Source organism: Ipomoea triloba, chromosome 8 (genome assembly GCF_003576645.1).
Source record: "Ipomoea triloba cultivar NCNSP0323 chromosome 8, ASM357664v1".
In the NCBI taxonomy this organism is placed as follows: domain Eukaryota; kingdom Viridiplantae; phylum Streptophyta; class Magnoliopsida; order Solanales; family Convolvulaceae; genus Ipomoea; species Ipomoea triloba.
Genome location: NC_044923.1, coordinates 5,114,788 through 5,131,772, shown reverse-complemented (window position 1 = coordinate 5,131,772; position 16,985 = coordinate 5,114,788). Strand labels below are relative to the sequence as shown.

The window sequence follows — 16,985 nt, the reverse complement described above, 5'->3', positions numbered from 1 at the left end:
TATCTTTTGATCGTAGTCTCATACATTACTAAAGCATATATTGGGAATGGTGACTATTGACCGACAATGGTGACTATATATATGGTCACCTTCTTCAATGGCAATGGTGACCAGCGACCGACAACTATTCGTTAGTTACTGGTTGCTGAATTTATCAACAAAACCCTAATGATGACGGGTTATTCTTGGTGAATAATCGAGACAAATACGGTTCATTCGCTGCAAGTAAGTCGTTTATAACAGTTTTGTATATAGTACAAAGGGAAAGCCAATGTGTTGAATAAATATTTGAAACTAGTGTTTTCAACATAAAATATGCCCCCCCTTTTTTTTTTATCAAGTTAAGTAATATATTTTTGTTATTTTTAACTAAGTCAAGATATTTAAAACAATTTTGTATGGTACAAAATCGAAGAGCAATGTGCTAAAGAAACTACCTCCAACTAATATGTAGTTTTACATACAATATGATTTTGATCAAGTTAGATATAATTATTTTTTTCTTTTTTCTTTTTTAGTGTTAGGTGAGTTAAAACAATTCGGTGAGAAGTACAGTACAAAAGCAGATACCGATATGTTAAAGAAGTACAAGAAATGATAAGTTTTTTTTTTTTTTTGCATATTTTTTATTAGTCAAAACATAATTGTTTCCTCATTGTTTTTAAGTTAAGTCACTCGAAGCAATTTGGTGCAACTACGAAACAACACCCCCACTCACTATATATACAAATTAAATAGAATCGTACATTTTCATTAGCATTAAAAAACCCAGAAGATGATTAAAGAAATGAATGGTTTCACTAAATTAGTGAGATCGTCTTATCTTGAACTAAGATCGACAAGATGTAGTGTTCTTGGTGCAAGAAAGCATTATATTGCATGCTTTTAAAGCTAAGGCAGATGAACATGTTGGGAATTAATTAATTTAGTTTCTTGATTTCATGTTTTGCCACCTTAATTTGTGCACAAGTTGTCGTTTTGCATGTTTTAGAGTTTTAGTGCATGGTATTATCGGTAAAGTTGTATTGTCACTCACTCACTCGAATCTATTAAACAATCACTTTTCTTTTCAAAAAAAAAAAAAGAAGTAAAGAAAAATTAAACAATCACTTTTAAAATCAAAACTTAGAGTATAAATTACTATCCATGATATTTCATCTCTACTTACTTAAAGGTACTCCGTATTATAAATATTGCCGTTGGTTATATATATTACAATTTTTTTTTTGACACATTGGTTATATTAATATTTAAAATTTGTTAATTGCATTACATTTATTAATTGACTAGTTTTTCACGCGCATTGCGCGGATGGGATAATGTCCAATGTTTATTTTTAAATAAGTATTTCAAAGTATATCAATGCAAGATTATATAGAAAATGTTCATGCATATGTAATTGAATGTTGAATTTGTTTATTTAAATCGGTAATTCAAAGTTTATGAATTGAAAATAATATATAGGAGATTGATTATAATTGTCACTAAAATAAATGTTTGCAATTTTATAAAAACGTTAATCTAAATACTTAGTCTAAAAATGATAGTATAAATAAATACAACTTTTTTTTCGTTTGAATTTCTCTAAATATTTTTAATTCTCTTTCTGGTAGCATTGCCACTGTCTTTATCTTCTGTATTTGTTTTTTTATTTTAAATATTTATTGGTATTTGATAATGTGTCATGTGCAATTGAGTTATTGCGGTAGTATAGAGGGCAACATCATGCAATGAGATTATGATGTGTAGGAAGTTATGGATTTGTCTCGTTGTGTTTGTATATATATAACTAAGATCTTAGTTGCACTATGAACTCTTGATCTTGCAAGCGCCTATTGATATTTGGCAGTAGTAGTTTTCCTCCCTATATGTTTCATGTGCTGTGAGATGTGTGTCGTACATCTCATGTGAAAATATTAAACAAAATATTAATATTTATTATATTTGTAGAAGGTTAATGAGTAGTACATTTGCTAGTTTCATAACTTGTTTACGTGATAGTAACAACAATAATTTTGCAGGTAGTTCGAATACTGATGTTGCAATATGTTAAGTTTCATCAATAGTTTGTACATTCATTTTGCACATGTTTATTTTGAAGTTCATATTTTTGGAATTAGTATGAATGAGTGTAGTACTTGATTTTGTGTGTGTGTGTGTCTTTCTTTTTTTTTTTTTCTTTTTTTTTTTGTAATTTTTTTTGTTGATTTGATACTAATCTTGGATTGCATACTGCTGTCTTTTCATTACAATGCATGCAGTTAAATAGTTTGTCACTTTGTACATAAACATTTTTAAACAGTGGCAACATTCTATATACCAATTATTTTTGTTGTCAATATTGATATTGATTTTGTCTTTAATCCAAGCAAATTTATTGTAGAAAATGAAATGAATTGTAAATTTATATTAGTTCTAATATATTTAAAGAATGCACAATAAGTATTTTACGTACAAAATTAATGAATGTTGCAACAATAGCTATTTTTTAAATTTCTTCATTTTCTGAATTTGAAAGATTGATCCAGGCTTTCCAGCAATATTGTAATCTCAGCATCTTTTCAATGCATCAAGTGTGTTACAATGTTCTATTGCCCTATATTGAAATTTTTAATAATGATTTTTAAATCAATTTATTGGGTTATTTGAATGTCTTCTTTATCAACAAATCCTCCATAAGTACTTAATATGATTGCTTCAAACTGTTTTTTTTTTAATTTCAATGTTATTAACACAATACTTGGTAAGTGAATATATAACATTATTTTGTAGTATAACTTTGATATTTAATTACAAGTTAGTGTAAAAATAAAACAATGAACAATGTAGTGAGTATAATTAATAAATAATTTGAAGATAAGGAATCTTTACATTGTAGAAAATATAGACAATATAACTAATGAAATTATATCTCTTTTTAAATTTTGATAATAAATTTTTTTTTAATGAATAAAGGCATTGTTGACATCGAATAATAATTAAAGAAATACATATATGCATTTTTTTTTTGTAACTACTAATTTATTTAATTTAATAAGAGTAGTAAAATGGGGTATTTACTTTGAATAATATACTCTAACATATTCGTAGTATATGCTCAACAATATGCCAACTTTGATTCGGATGAGGTTCAAACCTATGACATTTGGTATAGAAATTAATGGGTAAGTTAAAAGTTAACGGAGGAGATAATATTTAATGGATAATCATATAATTAAGGATAAAGTAGGAAATCTCAAGGAAAAATATAAATCTAAACAATCTGAATCATCAATTTGATTTAATAATTTGACCGGCATTTTTTTTTACCCATTATAGGCATAACTTCCTTTGACTCTTATATATATATATATATAAATTCAGACGGCGTCGTTTTGAAGTAAAACGACGCCGTTTTGAACCCTGATATACCTTGCAAGGTGGATCTGGATAGATCCATGACATAACAAATGGCTTCCTTTTTCACTCCCTCAGACCAAGACTTATCCAATAAAATGGATCCCGAGATCTCATGTTCCAATCCGGTACAATTACTAAAGCCAATGGCAAAAGAATCTCCAATTATCCAATTCTTAGTTTAGAAAATGTCATCATAAGTCCGTAATTGAAAACTAAATCAACTTTTTTTTTTTTAGAAAATTGGATCTTGTCAATTTGGTATTTGCACGTCCAGACTTTCCCAATTGAATTTATGGCATGCCACTTGTTTGTCCAATTGTCTCATTTAATTATGAAAACCCAATCTTGGAAGATTGAGAATGGGCTGCTTGTACCTACACCATTTCCTCTCACGGGCTGCATGGGCTTATATACTTATATTTCCACATGTTTTGTGGATTTGTAGACTGCAATCCAATGTTTTTTTTTTTTCATTGGAGAGTATTGTTCAAGATAAATATGTTTCCAATTTTCCACTTTTCGATTTGGTTAAAAGTAATTCTATACACTTCTTTTAAATTCTCCCTCTTAACGTTATACTCCGTATTATTTTATGAGACGTTTTAGTATTTATTATTAACGAAATTATATTTTTACTAGTAGTGAGATCAACAAATTCATAGTCGTGAATAGAAAATCAAATTAAAATTAATTTGGTGATCGATGGGCTATCGAATTAGTTGTCAAGTATGAATTATACCTATCATACCTAAAGTTTATGAATTTGATTTTTGTTAACCTCCTTAAATGGCTGCAGTTTCCCTCATTATTAAAAGAATAAGAAGAAGAAAATACATATCATACTTAAATGTTATGAATTTGATTTTTGTCAATTTCGTTAAGTGGTTCAACTAACTCAAAATTCACTAGAATATGTATGATTTCTACTAATATAATATGCATATGGCAGCATACTTGGGTCTATTGTTTTTTTTTTTTTAATGTGATTTTGGTTAATTTAGTCGGTTAATACCAAAAAATATATGATTAGGTTAATTAAAAAGAATGCATTTCAGTTTGATATTCGATTTGAAAAAAAATTAAAAATTCAAGCAATTCGATTCAAAAGTAACCTAAACAACTGGATATACTCAAAGAAAGCATATAGCACAGTGACAAAGGGTGAAAGTCCCCGTGAGATAATGGGTTTGATTATTGGCTACTGTGTTACACATTTCGCAATTTATCTCCTCCAAGTTTGTCATGCCATCCATAGTGGCTTCAGGTTGGTCACATATATTTATTCGCAATACTTTTCTTGGGCAACTTCTAAATCTTATTTTTCAAATAGGGATAGTTTTAGTCTCATCATTGCTTCATTACTATCTATTAGTTTTTCAATGTTCTGTCACTATCCATTTTTACATTGTTATTCTTACAACATTAATGTTATTTTTATAAATGCTGAAAAATCAAAATGTTAATAGTAAAAGCATACCAAATAACATTTATGTTACAATTTAGGACTATAACAACTTTTAATTCATGTTTCTTTAATTTTATTTAACTAAGCATTTGGGAAAAAAATTAAAATACTCTACTATATGCTCATTTAAGAGTTTATTACTAAAATGGTCTATCGACTATTGCGAAATTACCAATTTGGTCCTTACCAAATTTTTGTGACCAATTAAGTCCATCGACTTTGAAAAATTTAACAAATTTGGTCCTCCGTTTATTTTTTCGTTAAATCGGGACCAAATTGATAATTTTGCTATAGTCAAGGGACCAAATTGGTAGTTACTTTTTTACTTAAATGGTTCCTTGACTATACCAAAATGACCAATTTGGTCATGATTTAACGGATGTTTAACGGAAAATTAAACGGATGATCAAATTGGTTAAAATTTTCAAAGTCGATAGACTTAATTGGACACAAAAAACTGTCGAAGACCAAATTGATAATTTTGCAATAGTCGATGGACCATTTAAGTAATAAACTACTCATTTAATTTGTGTTAATATGCATTTTATTTGTTTAATTAAACATTTTCAAACAATAGTAACATTTCTTATTCTAACATCAATAATTAGATAAATAATAATAAAAATTATAATAATTAATGAAATACATAAAGTTACAAAATATTCGTACTTTATAATATTGTTACCAAAGTTTTAATTAGATAAAGTAAAAGACATATTAATAAAAAGTATAAGGGTAGACATTTTGATTTGGTTTTTTTAATTTTGGTTTGTTTTTATCATCAGTTGACATCTCTCTACAATCATATTTCTTAATAGTATATGAGTGTTTTGGAGGAAAAATTAATAAAAGATTTTGTTTTTATTAATAGTATAGAGTATAGATATAGTTTGAAAGATGAAATATTTTCAATTGGTTCCACGACTTTTTAATATTTATCAATTGATGATTTAATTGTAAAGTTATTAATATTAATACCTATTCAACAAACTATTTATATACCCTTTCAAAAAAAAAAATAAAATTTATATACATTTCCATTTGCTACAAAATTGTTCATTTTTCCCAGTTTCTGGTTTTTGTACTACATAGAAGTTAGAACATTGTTTGGTTTGGCAGACCGACCGGCAAGGTGTGGCTCAACTCTGCGCTTCTATAAATTCAAACCATAGCCTCACGCACCACCGCTCTAAGTTTTTCTCTCCGATTTCTACCCTCTACTCAATTCTCTCGCCCCCTACGAAACCCTAATCACCCCTATCTGAACCCCAATTGTGTTCCTCTTGGCCCTTCGCATGGCCGGACCGCTGCTACGGGAGCAAGTGCTCCCTCTCCTCGCCGCCGCCAACAACCACGGCGATTTGGATGTCAAGCTCTCGTCTTTGCGGCAGGTTAAGGATGTGTTGCTGTCTGCTGACGCGTCGCAGGCCGCCGAGATTTTCCCCTATTTGATTGACCTTCAGTCCTCGCCCGAAACCATGCTGCGGAAATACCTAATTCAGTAAGAATTGTTCCCGTTTTGGAAGTTTACACTTTATATTTTTTTTTGGTTCGCATGTTTGGGTGATCGGAATTAAGTTTAATTCAATAATGCAGTAGAATTGGTTTTTATGGGGTGTATAGAAATGCTGTCAAAATGGTTGAAGTTTTTTGGACGGTTATTATGGGGTACAATATTGTATTGATTGTGGTGATGTCGAGGAAAGGGAATTAAAAGCTTGGAGTTTTTTTTTTTTACTTGTGTGGAGGAGGAATCTTTTAATTGAGGATGACACTATTGATTGTGGGTAGGGGCTTAATCAAGTTGAGTCAAGTTCGAGCACTACAAGCTTGAAGGCTTGATTGTGAGAAGAACTTTTAGGATAAATTTTTATATTTTAAATAATTTTTATAAATATATAAAAATATTTGTATAAATTTGTAGTTTTATAAATATATTTTATGTAAAAAAAGTATATACAAATGTAAAAGCTCTATTAGGCTCACAAGTGTCTTCAGCAGAGTATTAAGATAGTTGAAATACTTGAATTTGGCTTGACTCGTTACTCAAGTTGGTCTTACACCCCTAAATTTGCCAGGGACTTAATGGCTATGTAGATCTATAGACTTTATTTAGGGGCTAATTATCATCCAAGAAGAATTACATGATTTTGTATTTACATAGTGTGTACAGTCCTTATCATGATAACTGAATCTTCCATTTCCCAGTGCATTGTGTTTCTCCTTAGTTTTCCCCTCATTCTTTGGAAGTTATACATGAAAAAACAGGGTGATTGAGGATATTGCAGCAAAATCAATGGAGCATGCTTTGATGTTAATGCCTGTGTTATTAGCATCTTTGAGAGATAATAGTTCATTGGTTGTGAAGCAATCCATTGTTTCTGGAACAAGCATCTTCTATGGAGTGGTGGAAGAATTATCAATGCAGGTCCCCCTCTTACACTTGATTTGGTGTTCTCCCTCAATTATTTCCCAAATCTTTTGGTCTGCAATTTGTTTTGTTTTTTATATTTTCAAATTTCTCCTGCTTTAACACTTAACTATAAATTTGACTTGTGAAAGAAAGAGGAGGAAGGGGTAATGACAATACATTCTGGTCCTAATTTGGATATCTCTATATTTCTTAGACTAAGATGTGTTTCTCTAATACTGGAGAATATAGTTATTAAATAGCTTGCCGTTGTTTTGTTGGATGAAAGCTGAATGTATGTGTTATTTTACATGGAAATCTGGAAAAGTATGAAATATTGAAGGCCAATGCTTTTCTTGAAAATCATATTTGGTTAAAATATGGAATGCCAATGGGTTGCTTGTACAACTTGAAAGAGGGTGTCTTTCTTATTCTTAAATTAGAGGAGAGAGTTCAACAAAATTTGGATATAATGAATTTCGTATTTTAATTATATTAACAAAATTTGGATATAATGAATTTCGTATTTTAATTATATTAGGTAACAATTTCTTTTGATCTTTTCGTATTTTAATTATATTAGGTAACAATTTCTTTTGATCTTCAAAAGCTTGACACCTTCCAGTGCTATATACAGACCTCATTTCATGTCTCAGATGTTTTAATGCATTAATATACATAATTCAATTTATCATCTTTAAGTGCTAAAAAAGGATTACTTCCTCATTTATGTCCTAAATCCAAACATTCTTCTCTTTCTGGAGTTGATTTGTTTGTGTTTCTCTAGAGTCTGAATAGCTTTCTTTTCATATGATCTATCCCTGCTTAAAACAATTGTTTTTATGGAATGCCAATGGGTTGCTTGTACAACTTGAAAGAGGGTGTCTTTCTTATTCTTAGATTAGAGGAGAGAGTTCCACAAAATTTGGATATAATGAATTTCGTATTTTAATTATATTAACAAAATTTGGATATAATGAATTTCGTATTTTAATTATATTAGGTAACAATTTCTTTTGATCTTTTCGTATTTTAATTATATTAGGTAACAATTTCTTTTGATCTTCAAAAGCTTGACACCTTCCAGTGCTATATACAGACCTCATTTCATGTCTCAGATCTTTTAATGCATTAATATACATAATTCAATTTATCATCTTTAAGTGCTAAAAAAGGATTACTTCCTCATTTCTGTCCTAAATCCAAACATTCTTCTCTTTCTGGAGTTGATTTGTTTGTGTTTCTCTAGAGTCTGAATAGCTTTCTTTTCATATGATCTATCCCTGCTTAAAACAATTGTTTTTACCTGTCTCAAGTTTTTGATAGTTCGCAATGCATCAATATGCAGAGTTCATTTGGTCATTTTTACTCTAAATCTTAACAATCTTCTCTTTCTGGACTTGATTATTTTTGCCATTTCCCCCAGTTTGGGTGGCTTTTGTTTTCGATCTCTACTTTTAAAGATGTTAACTTTGTTTAATCTTTTATGTATTTATTTTTATTAACAATAAAACTCTTTATATTATTTTGGAATTCTATATATATCTATATAGACACACACATTAATACATGTGATTATTTTGCAAAATGTAGTTTCACCGGCGTGGTTTAATCGAGAGGTGGCTTGAAGAGTTTTGGACATGGATGATCAAGTTCAAGGATGCCATCTTTGGAATTCTGTTTGAGGTATGCGTGCAACTGTGCATTTTTCATGAATTATGCATCTATTGGTAACATGAAAATATTTCCTGTATGATTGCTACTGAGAGATCAAATCAAGAAGTGCAATGGTTAAGAGATGATTTCTCTCTTTACTTCTTTAGTAATGGTGAACATTTTACACTGTTCATATAGTGTATATAAATGGGAATATTATCATTTTCAAAAAGTTACGCCTGTTTTTGCCTTTTTCAAAAGCTATCTGGTATCATACAGAACATTGCAACTAAAGTATTTAAGCTTTCTTGCCTGTTTTTGCCTTGCCATAATGCAACCATACATTTAGAACTAGTAAATAAAGATCAAAAAGTGGGTATATGGAAATATATGATCTTTCTTTTTAAACAATAGAAAATATCTTAATACAAGATTAGTTCACAACTTCATGTAATGTAAAGTTGGTTGACCGTCATTTTACAAATGGTAAATTTATAAATTGTTATAGAGTTGTATTTGATCTCAAACAAGTCAAGTTGTATCTGATTCAGTAACTTCTGTAGTTTTGGACTATTAATTGTGATGCAATGAGCAATATAATCTGAAATAGAGGTATGGACTGTACAGTGCAGTTACATTGTTAATTCTTATATTAGTATAATAACTTATAAAATAAAAACCAAGTGGTCTGCATTGGCTGAGTCTTTATGAACTCTGTTTCCTAAATGAGCTACTTAACATTGTGCTCCTGAACAATTCAATTGCTAAAGAATGGCAAGTTCACACTTGATATGATTTTGGTCACTAATTATTTGTTTCATTTTCATCTCTGACACAAAGTGATGTGACCTTTTTTCACTCCAATCACCCTACAAAAAGAAAACAAAAAAGAAGTAAATTTTTTTTTTTAAAAAAAGGACAAAGGTTAATGAAAAAAGCATAGGAAAATAAAATAAAAAGAGAATTCCCTAATTTAGGCTCTTGGAACACTTGTTAGATAAATAAATTGCTATTGATAAAAGAGAGAAAATGCATTATATAGTACAAACCCTGAGGTTGTTTCTTTAATTCTTTTGTCTCAAACTAGATCACAGTATTGTGGACAGAAATGACATGGATTGACTTGGGTTTCCTGTTTTAGGCTGGCCCTGTTGGTGTAAGATTGCTGGCAATAAAATTTTTGGAAATATACGTTTTACTTTTCACACCAGATGCAACTGATTCTGAGAGATATACATCGGAAGGTGTGTGCTTCTGACCTTGAAGGATGTTGAGATTTTTCTTCATATTAATTGCTTTTACCTGATCCTGATCACTGTCCTGGTTTAATTGGGTGCATGTAATGTGCCCAGTGGGCCAGTTGCATGTTTCTATGTTGCTTCAGTACCAGGAGAGTATAGTGCTCCTTTTTCTTTTGTGCTTTAGCACTCTACCATAAAGTTTCCAGCTTTTAATTATTAACATATATTATGCTTTGTTATTCCTTTTGCTTCTAGCTCCGACAAAATTTAGGCGGGCCTTCAATATTTCTTGGATAATTGGCCATCATCCTATTATGGATCCAGCTGCACTGATATCTGATGCAAATAGAACCATTGGCATTCTATTGGAGCTTTTGCGCTCTGCAAGTTCAGTTCCTGGTTCACTGACGATCTCTGTTGTTAATAGGTGACTTCCTGAATCCTGATTCACCTCTCTCACCAATGTTTTTTTAAAAACAAATCTTATATTGCATCTATTGTGTGTGTAATAATATTTATGACTTTGACTCTGTAGTAAGAACTGATTTCTGTAGGTGTCTAAAAGAAAACTGGATATGTAATTTCAATATGAAGGTGCATAACAGAGAATTGATTACTTAAACTAGGCAGTATTACAGGAAGGAAGTAATAGTTTTTCTGGACTACTTGTGATAATTGTATTGCATCTTATGCAAGTATAGTGGTTATTAAACTATTAAAGTGAATCACTCAGATGCTTTCTTATAATTTTAAAATATTATAATTACTCTTGTTATTCTTATTATTGAAAATTCTTTGCTCTTTTCCCTTTCAACTCAAGAGAATAGTGACATGATTTTAGGTTAATTTGTTCCTTTCTAAAAAAAGAACATAATGTTTTTAGTTTGATTTATGACAGCAGAAAAATTATTTGCTTTGCTCTGTTTTCATGTTATGTTCATTAATCATTATGTGAACTTAGCTGCAGTTATCTTTCTATTCAGAATTTAACATATTTTTTTTGTTTATTTTAATTTCTAACTTGGAGGCAGCCTATAGCTTCTTTTGGTCTGTAAAACTGGTGTAGCTTTGCTTGATAGAATTTTTGGGAAGCTCAATCCATACTTGTCCTTTAATGCAAAAGGACCTATCTTATCTATTTTGTTCTTAATTGCAAGCAACTTGGGGTAGGTCCAAATGTCCAATGAGAGTTCAACGTGAACTTTTTTGATTGGGAGAGACAGAGAGAGTGAGAGACACATACAACCGATGCAAAACTCTCTTGTTATTATTATTATTTTTTAAATTTTTTTTGCAGAAGGAATCCTTGTAAATTACATTATTAAATGAGAAACTATCCTAAAAAATACAGACAATTTCTTGATACATTTTGCATGAACTATTCTTTTCCTATGCAGTGAATTCTTTTAAATGATATCTGATTCCATGTATACTGTTATATACTGAAAGAAGAAACTAACAAACAAAAATTTTTAAATGGCATACACATTAAGTGATGGATTGGCATTTCTTGTTTAGTCAGAAGTAGTGGCAGAGTGGCTTACTGTGGTGGGCAGTCAAGGTTTGAAATAGGATCCCATCAATAAGGGGTTCCTCTAGCTAAGGTTGAGGTTCAGTTCTGAGATTCAGGTCCCACTAAAATGGGGCAGTAGTTGTGCCATCAAATCTGAATTTAATATTTTGTTTATCTAAACTATGTGTGCTTTCATCCTATCCATCATTTTCTACTACTGTTGTTTGGCATATTGGGATTTTGATATTTTTAATTTCTTTCTGTTAGTGCACATGACATGCTGAATTTGTGTATGCAAACCCAAAATTATGAAGTGATAACTTTCAAATTGCATCTGGTTGAATATTGGAGAAACTTTTGTATGTTAGTGATTTTTTTTTTTTAATTTTAATATTTTTAAATTACATATGTGCTTGTGATAGTAATTTTTAGCTACGACACTTTCAAATGGAGAACATCACATTGTTTTCTAGCATAGTGTGATTTCAGCTTAATTGGTTAGTAATGGGATCGTGTTACATGTGGTTTCTCGTTTCTATTTCTCTTTATCTTTTATCCATATATTACTCACTATACAAAGAAAAATATCTTGATGCTCGTGACGTTAACACGTTTGTGGGGGTGGAGTTTCATAATTCTGAGTTGTACATCATAATCAGTTTTATCATTTTTAAGATCATGGAGGGAAAATTGAAGCTTGGAAATGGTTGAGTACAAGCTCGACAGCTTGATCGTGCTATTATTGCAGCATGAAGTTTGGCATTTTAATGTGGAGTTAAATAGGATTTTGCTTCAGCTGCTGAATGGCTGTTCGGATATCAGGAGAAAGCTGATGCCAACGGCTTTGACAGATGGTAGGGATGATTAAGCCATGATCCCATGGATAAATTCTCCTATTGCTTAAAACTGGTTGGACAAGCAATTTAACCGCGTTGTATAGTATATTGGATAGAAACACTTAATTCTACCGTTTTTAGTATATTATACAGTAATCACTTTTCTCCTCCTTGATGTATCTTTGAAAATGTATTGCTAATTTGTAAAACTGCTACACATGGTATTACTCATTAATCAAAATCTTCAGGCTTTTGCCCCTGGCTTCATATGATATTCTGGTGTTTTGCAAAAATATATGGTGTTATTGTATTGATGTTCAATACTATTCTTTCCTTGGATATGCTGTCTTTCATAGATTGTTAATCAAATAATTTGAAAGGACATGAAGCTGAATTCCTTTTACAAAATATTTAACACTTGCATACAGAAAGATCATGGCTTGGACAACTTTCATCTGCATATGTTGGCATCGAGCTTTTATGGGTTTGCTGTGATAGGGATCCAACATACGTTGGAATGGAGCTTTTACGGGTTTGCTGTGATAGGGAACCAAACATCAATCAAATTTCTACTGTCATTGGCCATTCCATTAAACTATCTTGCTCTGTGATGCTACATTTCCCTAGGGTTCTGTGTGACCTCACTTCACAAGTTGAGATTTGCAGGATTATTCAAGAAACATTTTTCTGCGATATATAGGGAGTATAACCTAACTATTTTAGTATTCTGATAAAATATGTATGTTAATTTGGGAAAGAAAATAAAATAAAATGGAGTGTGATGTGATATGCCATGCATATTATCTGCAGAAGTCTGAAGTTTTAGTTCTTGCATATCCATTCATCTACTTTTTGCAGGAATATGTGAACTGAGTTATGTTGGGAAATGTAATTTTATGAATTAACACCTACTTACAGTTTATGATGTTTATTCAGTAAGGATAGAAGTTTATACATTGCAATGAAGGATGGAACCTCATTTAGTGTCACAGACATCCAAGAGCTTTCCTCTGCAATTAAGATGGATGGACAGCTTTAGGAGATAAACTGTAAGGAGTCGGGTGCAAGTCAGTTTTAGGATTTTGGTGCACTTAGTAAATTGTCCTTGTTCCTTCCAATTTCTTGATGAGTCCATTGAGCTGACTGGAGTACCTTAGATTTGGAATAAATTACACCAAAATACAAAAAAATATATTGATATCATGTTTCATGTTTTTCTGTAAAAATTTTGGAAGAACTAATGCCCAGGGTATAAAGACTTCAAAATTTAACAACAGGAATCTCTAATTCACCTGCCTGTCTCTTTTTACTCATCCCTATACTGGCGATGAAGTAGCATACTAGCTTTTAAGTCTCTAGATCTAACGTACAGGTCAACACAGTGGAGAAGAGTACCTATAATCCCTATTGCCTTTATTGAAAACATTTGGGGGATGCTGATTGGAAGTTGTACTCTTAAATTGTTGTTGTTCATTCATTGAGTATACTGTAGTGGCTAGAATTTGAGCAAATAATTTATGAATGTCATCTCCTGAAGTAATGTTATGCCACTGGTGAAGTGCTCAAATCGTAGGGAAAGATACAATTGTTACAGGAATTGGGTGGGATAAACACTTACATCTGTATGCTATGTGATTACTATTTCTGTGTAATACTTCTGTGATTTCTGTTTTGATACTTATTTGTAGGGCTTAATACAACATTTGCACTTCTTTTCTAGTTACGGGTATGGTGTATGTCATAGATTTTATGTCAATACAAGGCTTTTAGTTTTTCACCATTTTGACACTTAGCTTTTTACTTTCTTATTAAACATTGATTAAAGGATTGTATGGATGCACATCTATTGTACCTTCAGCTCTGACTGAATACGATTGTTTGTTATGCATTGCCTCTGTATGTGCTTTTCAGTAGTTGCATGTCTTAAAATGATGCAGTATTTCTTCTTCTCCTGTTTGTGGGACTACAATGATTTACTTTTGATTTTTTTGGTTTGTTTTGTTTTGTTTTTCTTTTTGTTGTAGTTGGTTGGAGGTCATTTGTGGTTGGGCAAGTTCACAGTATAGAGAAAATAGTTTACTGTTTTAAAATTGTGTGCTGGCTAAAACCTGCAATGAAAATGAGTGCTAAATTTCTAGCTTCTCCAGAAGCAAATATGTAGAGGTTAATGTTTTGGACAGGTTGTGCCAATTTCTCTTTTGGGAACGTTTTGTGGTGCCAGAGGTGAAATATGCCTTGTTTAGATTGTGAATTATTCTACTAACACTGTTTAAAAGTTCCATCCTAGTTGTGAGTATTGATGGTCTACTGCTTATTGCTCTAACCCTTAGTGCCACTTTTTTTAAGGTAGTAATTCCAGTGAACCAAGAGGGTTGGAGCATGTTCTGTCAGTAACAGAATTAACGATATTCATGATTTTACTGCTTTCTGTACTAGGTTGCTAGGTATGGTGGAAGCTGGGGCTATCTAGCCTTTTTGACAGCAATAAGCTGCCATGACCTTTTGCAGCTGAGAACAGTTCTTCAAATGAATGTATTTACAATCTAGCAAGAAGAATATTACTGCTGATTTGTTTGGTGACAAGAGTTTGGAATATGATGCCTTTATGTTTCATGTGGGTCAATATTGTGAGAGAGAGCAAAAGATGTATTGAGGGTGTTATTACTTCTGTGCATAGATTGAAATACTCCTTTTTGAGCCTTCATTTTTTCCCCTTAATTTAGGCTACAAGGCTTGCAAAAAGATTCCGTGGAATCTTTTTACTCTATGCATGGATGATTTTTCATAAGCTTTCTGTGCATTGGCTCGGTCATCTGCTTTGTCAGTTACTTGGATAAAGGAAAAAGTAGTGCTGATTCCAACAAGAATAGAACATTGAATTTCCTCATAATTTTAGTTCATGGCTTAGTCATTAATTTGTGTAAGCTGACCTGCTGAGGATATCTAAACTGTTGTCCTCCTAGTCAGGCATTGATACAGGTGTAGATGTTGCATTACTGTCCAAATTAGGTGCCTGAGCTGAACTCTTGTGAATGTGTGACATGTTAACCCTAATAGTCCTCTGACCATGTGCTAGACTGTAATGCTCTTTTATCTATCTGACATATCACATATGGGTGATCAAATTCAATTGCAAGATATTGCTGCATTTGTTGCTGCTTGTAGAAAAAGTGTTATTTCCTGGTAATAAAGTAGAGCCCTAATGACTAGCCTTAAGATCAATTGGTTGGAGATGTGTGCATGCCAAAATATGTACAAGTTTGCCCCATTGATTGGAAGTGCATGCCGCTGTCCTCATCCAGTGGGAAGTTTTAGGATAGTAGAGGAAAGTAGGAAACCTATTTTTTGTTTTAGAGGTCATTTGAAGCTGAAAGTTGCTATATATTTAGAGTAACTGAGGCACATACTCACTTTTGCCTTGCCTAGCCAAGTGGTCATTGTTTGCGTTGGCTTTATTTTTTGTGAAGAAGGGCCTTATATTTAATCTATATTTTATTGTTAATAAGGCTTCATTTTCTTGAAATGTTCCCAGCTGAACAAGCACTTTGATTTAGTAACTTCATCATAAACCCTTTTTTGTGATTGATTGAATCATAGAAGTGTTTATTTTGTCAGTGTGATGTATAAAGTTTAATCTACCACTTTTAGTGACTTGATTTCCTTATGCGAATAGGATAATTTGGAGTGCTTCAGTAAGTCTCATAGATTGTTAGTCTCTGTAGTAAGGTTTTTATGCTTTAGCTGGGCCTTCTTTGGCTTCTTTCTGATATGTCAGACGACACAGGGTTGCTTCATTTTGTTTCAGATCTAGAGATATCACTATATCTCTATGCCCTTTTCTTTAACTTATGTTTTTCTTGTAAAAGAAATCTAATTGTTTAATCTTTTATTTGCAGCCTTGCTACTATTGCAAAGAAGAGACCTGCTCACTACAACTTCATTCTTTCGGCATTGCTTGATTTTGATCCCAACTTTGAGATGACAAAAGGAGGTCATACTGCCAGCATTCAGTATTCTCTGAGGACAGCATTTTTAGGATTTTTGAGATGTACTCATCCTGCTATTCTAGAGGTAATATTTTCTGGCTTTCCACTAAGCATTACAACTTCAAATTTTGTCATATTTGGTGTTGGAAATTGGATGGAGGTGTCAGTTGCCTTCCTGATGTTGGAAAATGTTCTTCCATACTAATGCTGCTTTCCTCCACAGTTGGAAAGATATATTTTTCATAAAATTGATGCTTTTATTGCAATTTAAAAAGCTTTACTTACTCTACCACAAGAATATGATTTTAAAAATGTCCTTTTGTTACATTTCAAAGAAGGTTTTCCATCCTATTGTTTTAAGTGATTTTTTTAATTGATAAATTAAGATACTGTTATAAGAAGAAATTTTTGCATTAATTGTCAGCTGTAAAATTCTGTGTGTGTGTGTGTGTGTTTTTTTTTTTTTTTTTTTTTTTTTT

The 16,985-nt window shown here is 31.5% G+C and overlaps 1 protein-coding gene across 1 annotated transcript in view; it reads left to right on the top strand.

Annotated features, from left to right (window-relative positions):
* Positions 1 to 5,927: 5,927 nt before the first annotated feature.
* LOC116026566 overlaps positions 5,928 to 16,985 on the top strand; it is a 21,728-nt gene continuing 10,670 nt past the window's right edge. The window contains exons 1-6 of the mRNA XM_031267887.1: positions 5,928 to 6,365; positions 7,133 to 7,292; positions 8,868 to 8,960; positions 10,072 to 10,174; positions 10,427 to 10,598; positions 16,417 to 16,591. Coding sequence (XP_031123747.1) covers positions 6,160 to 6,365; positions 7,133 to 7,292; positions 8,868 to 8,960; positions 10,072 to 10,174; positions 10,427 to 10,598; positions 16,417 to 16,591 — 909 coding nt within the window. The 5' untranslated portion in view covers positions 5,928 to 6,159. The remainder of the gene's footprint in view (positions 6,366 to 7,132; positions 7,293 to 8,867; positions 8,961 to 10,071; positions 10,175 to 10,426; positions 10,599 to 16,416; positions 16,592 to 16,985) is intronic.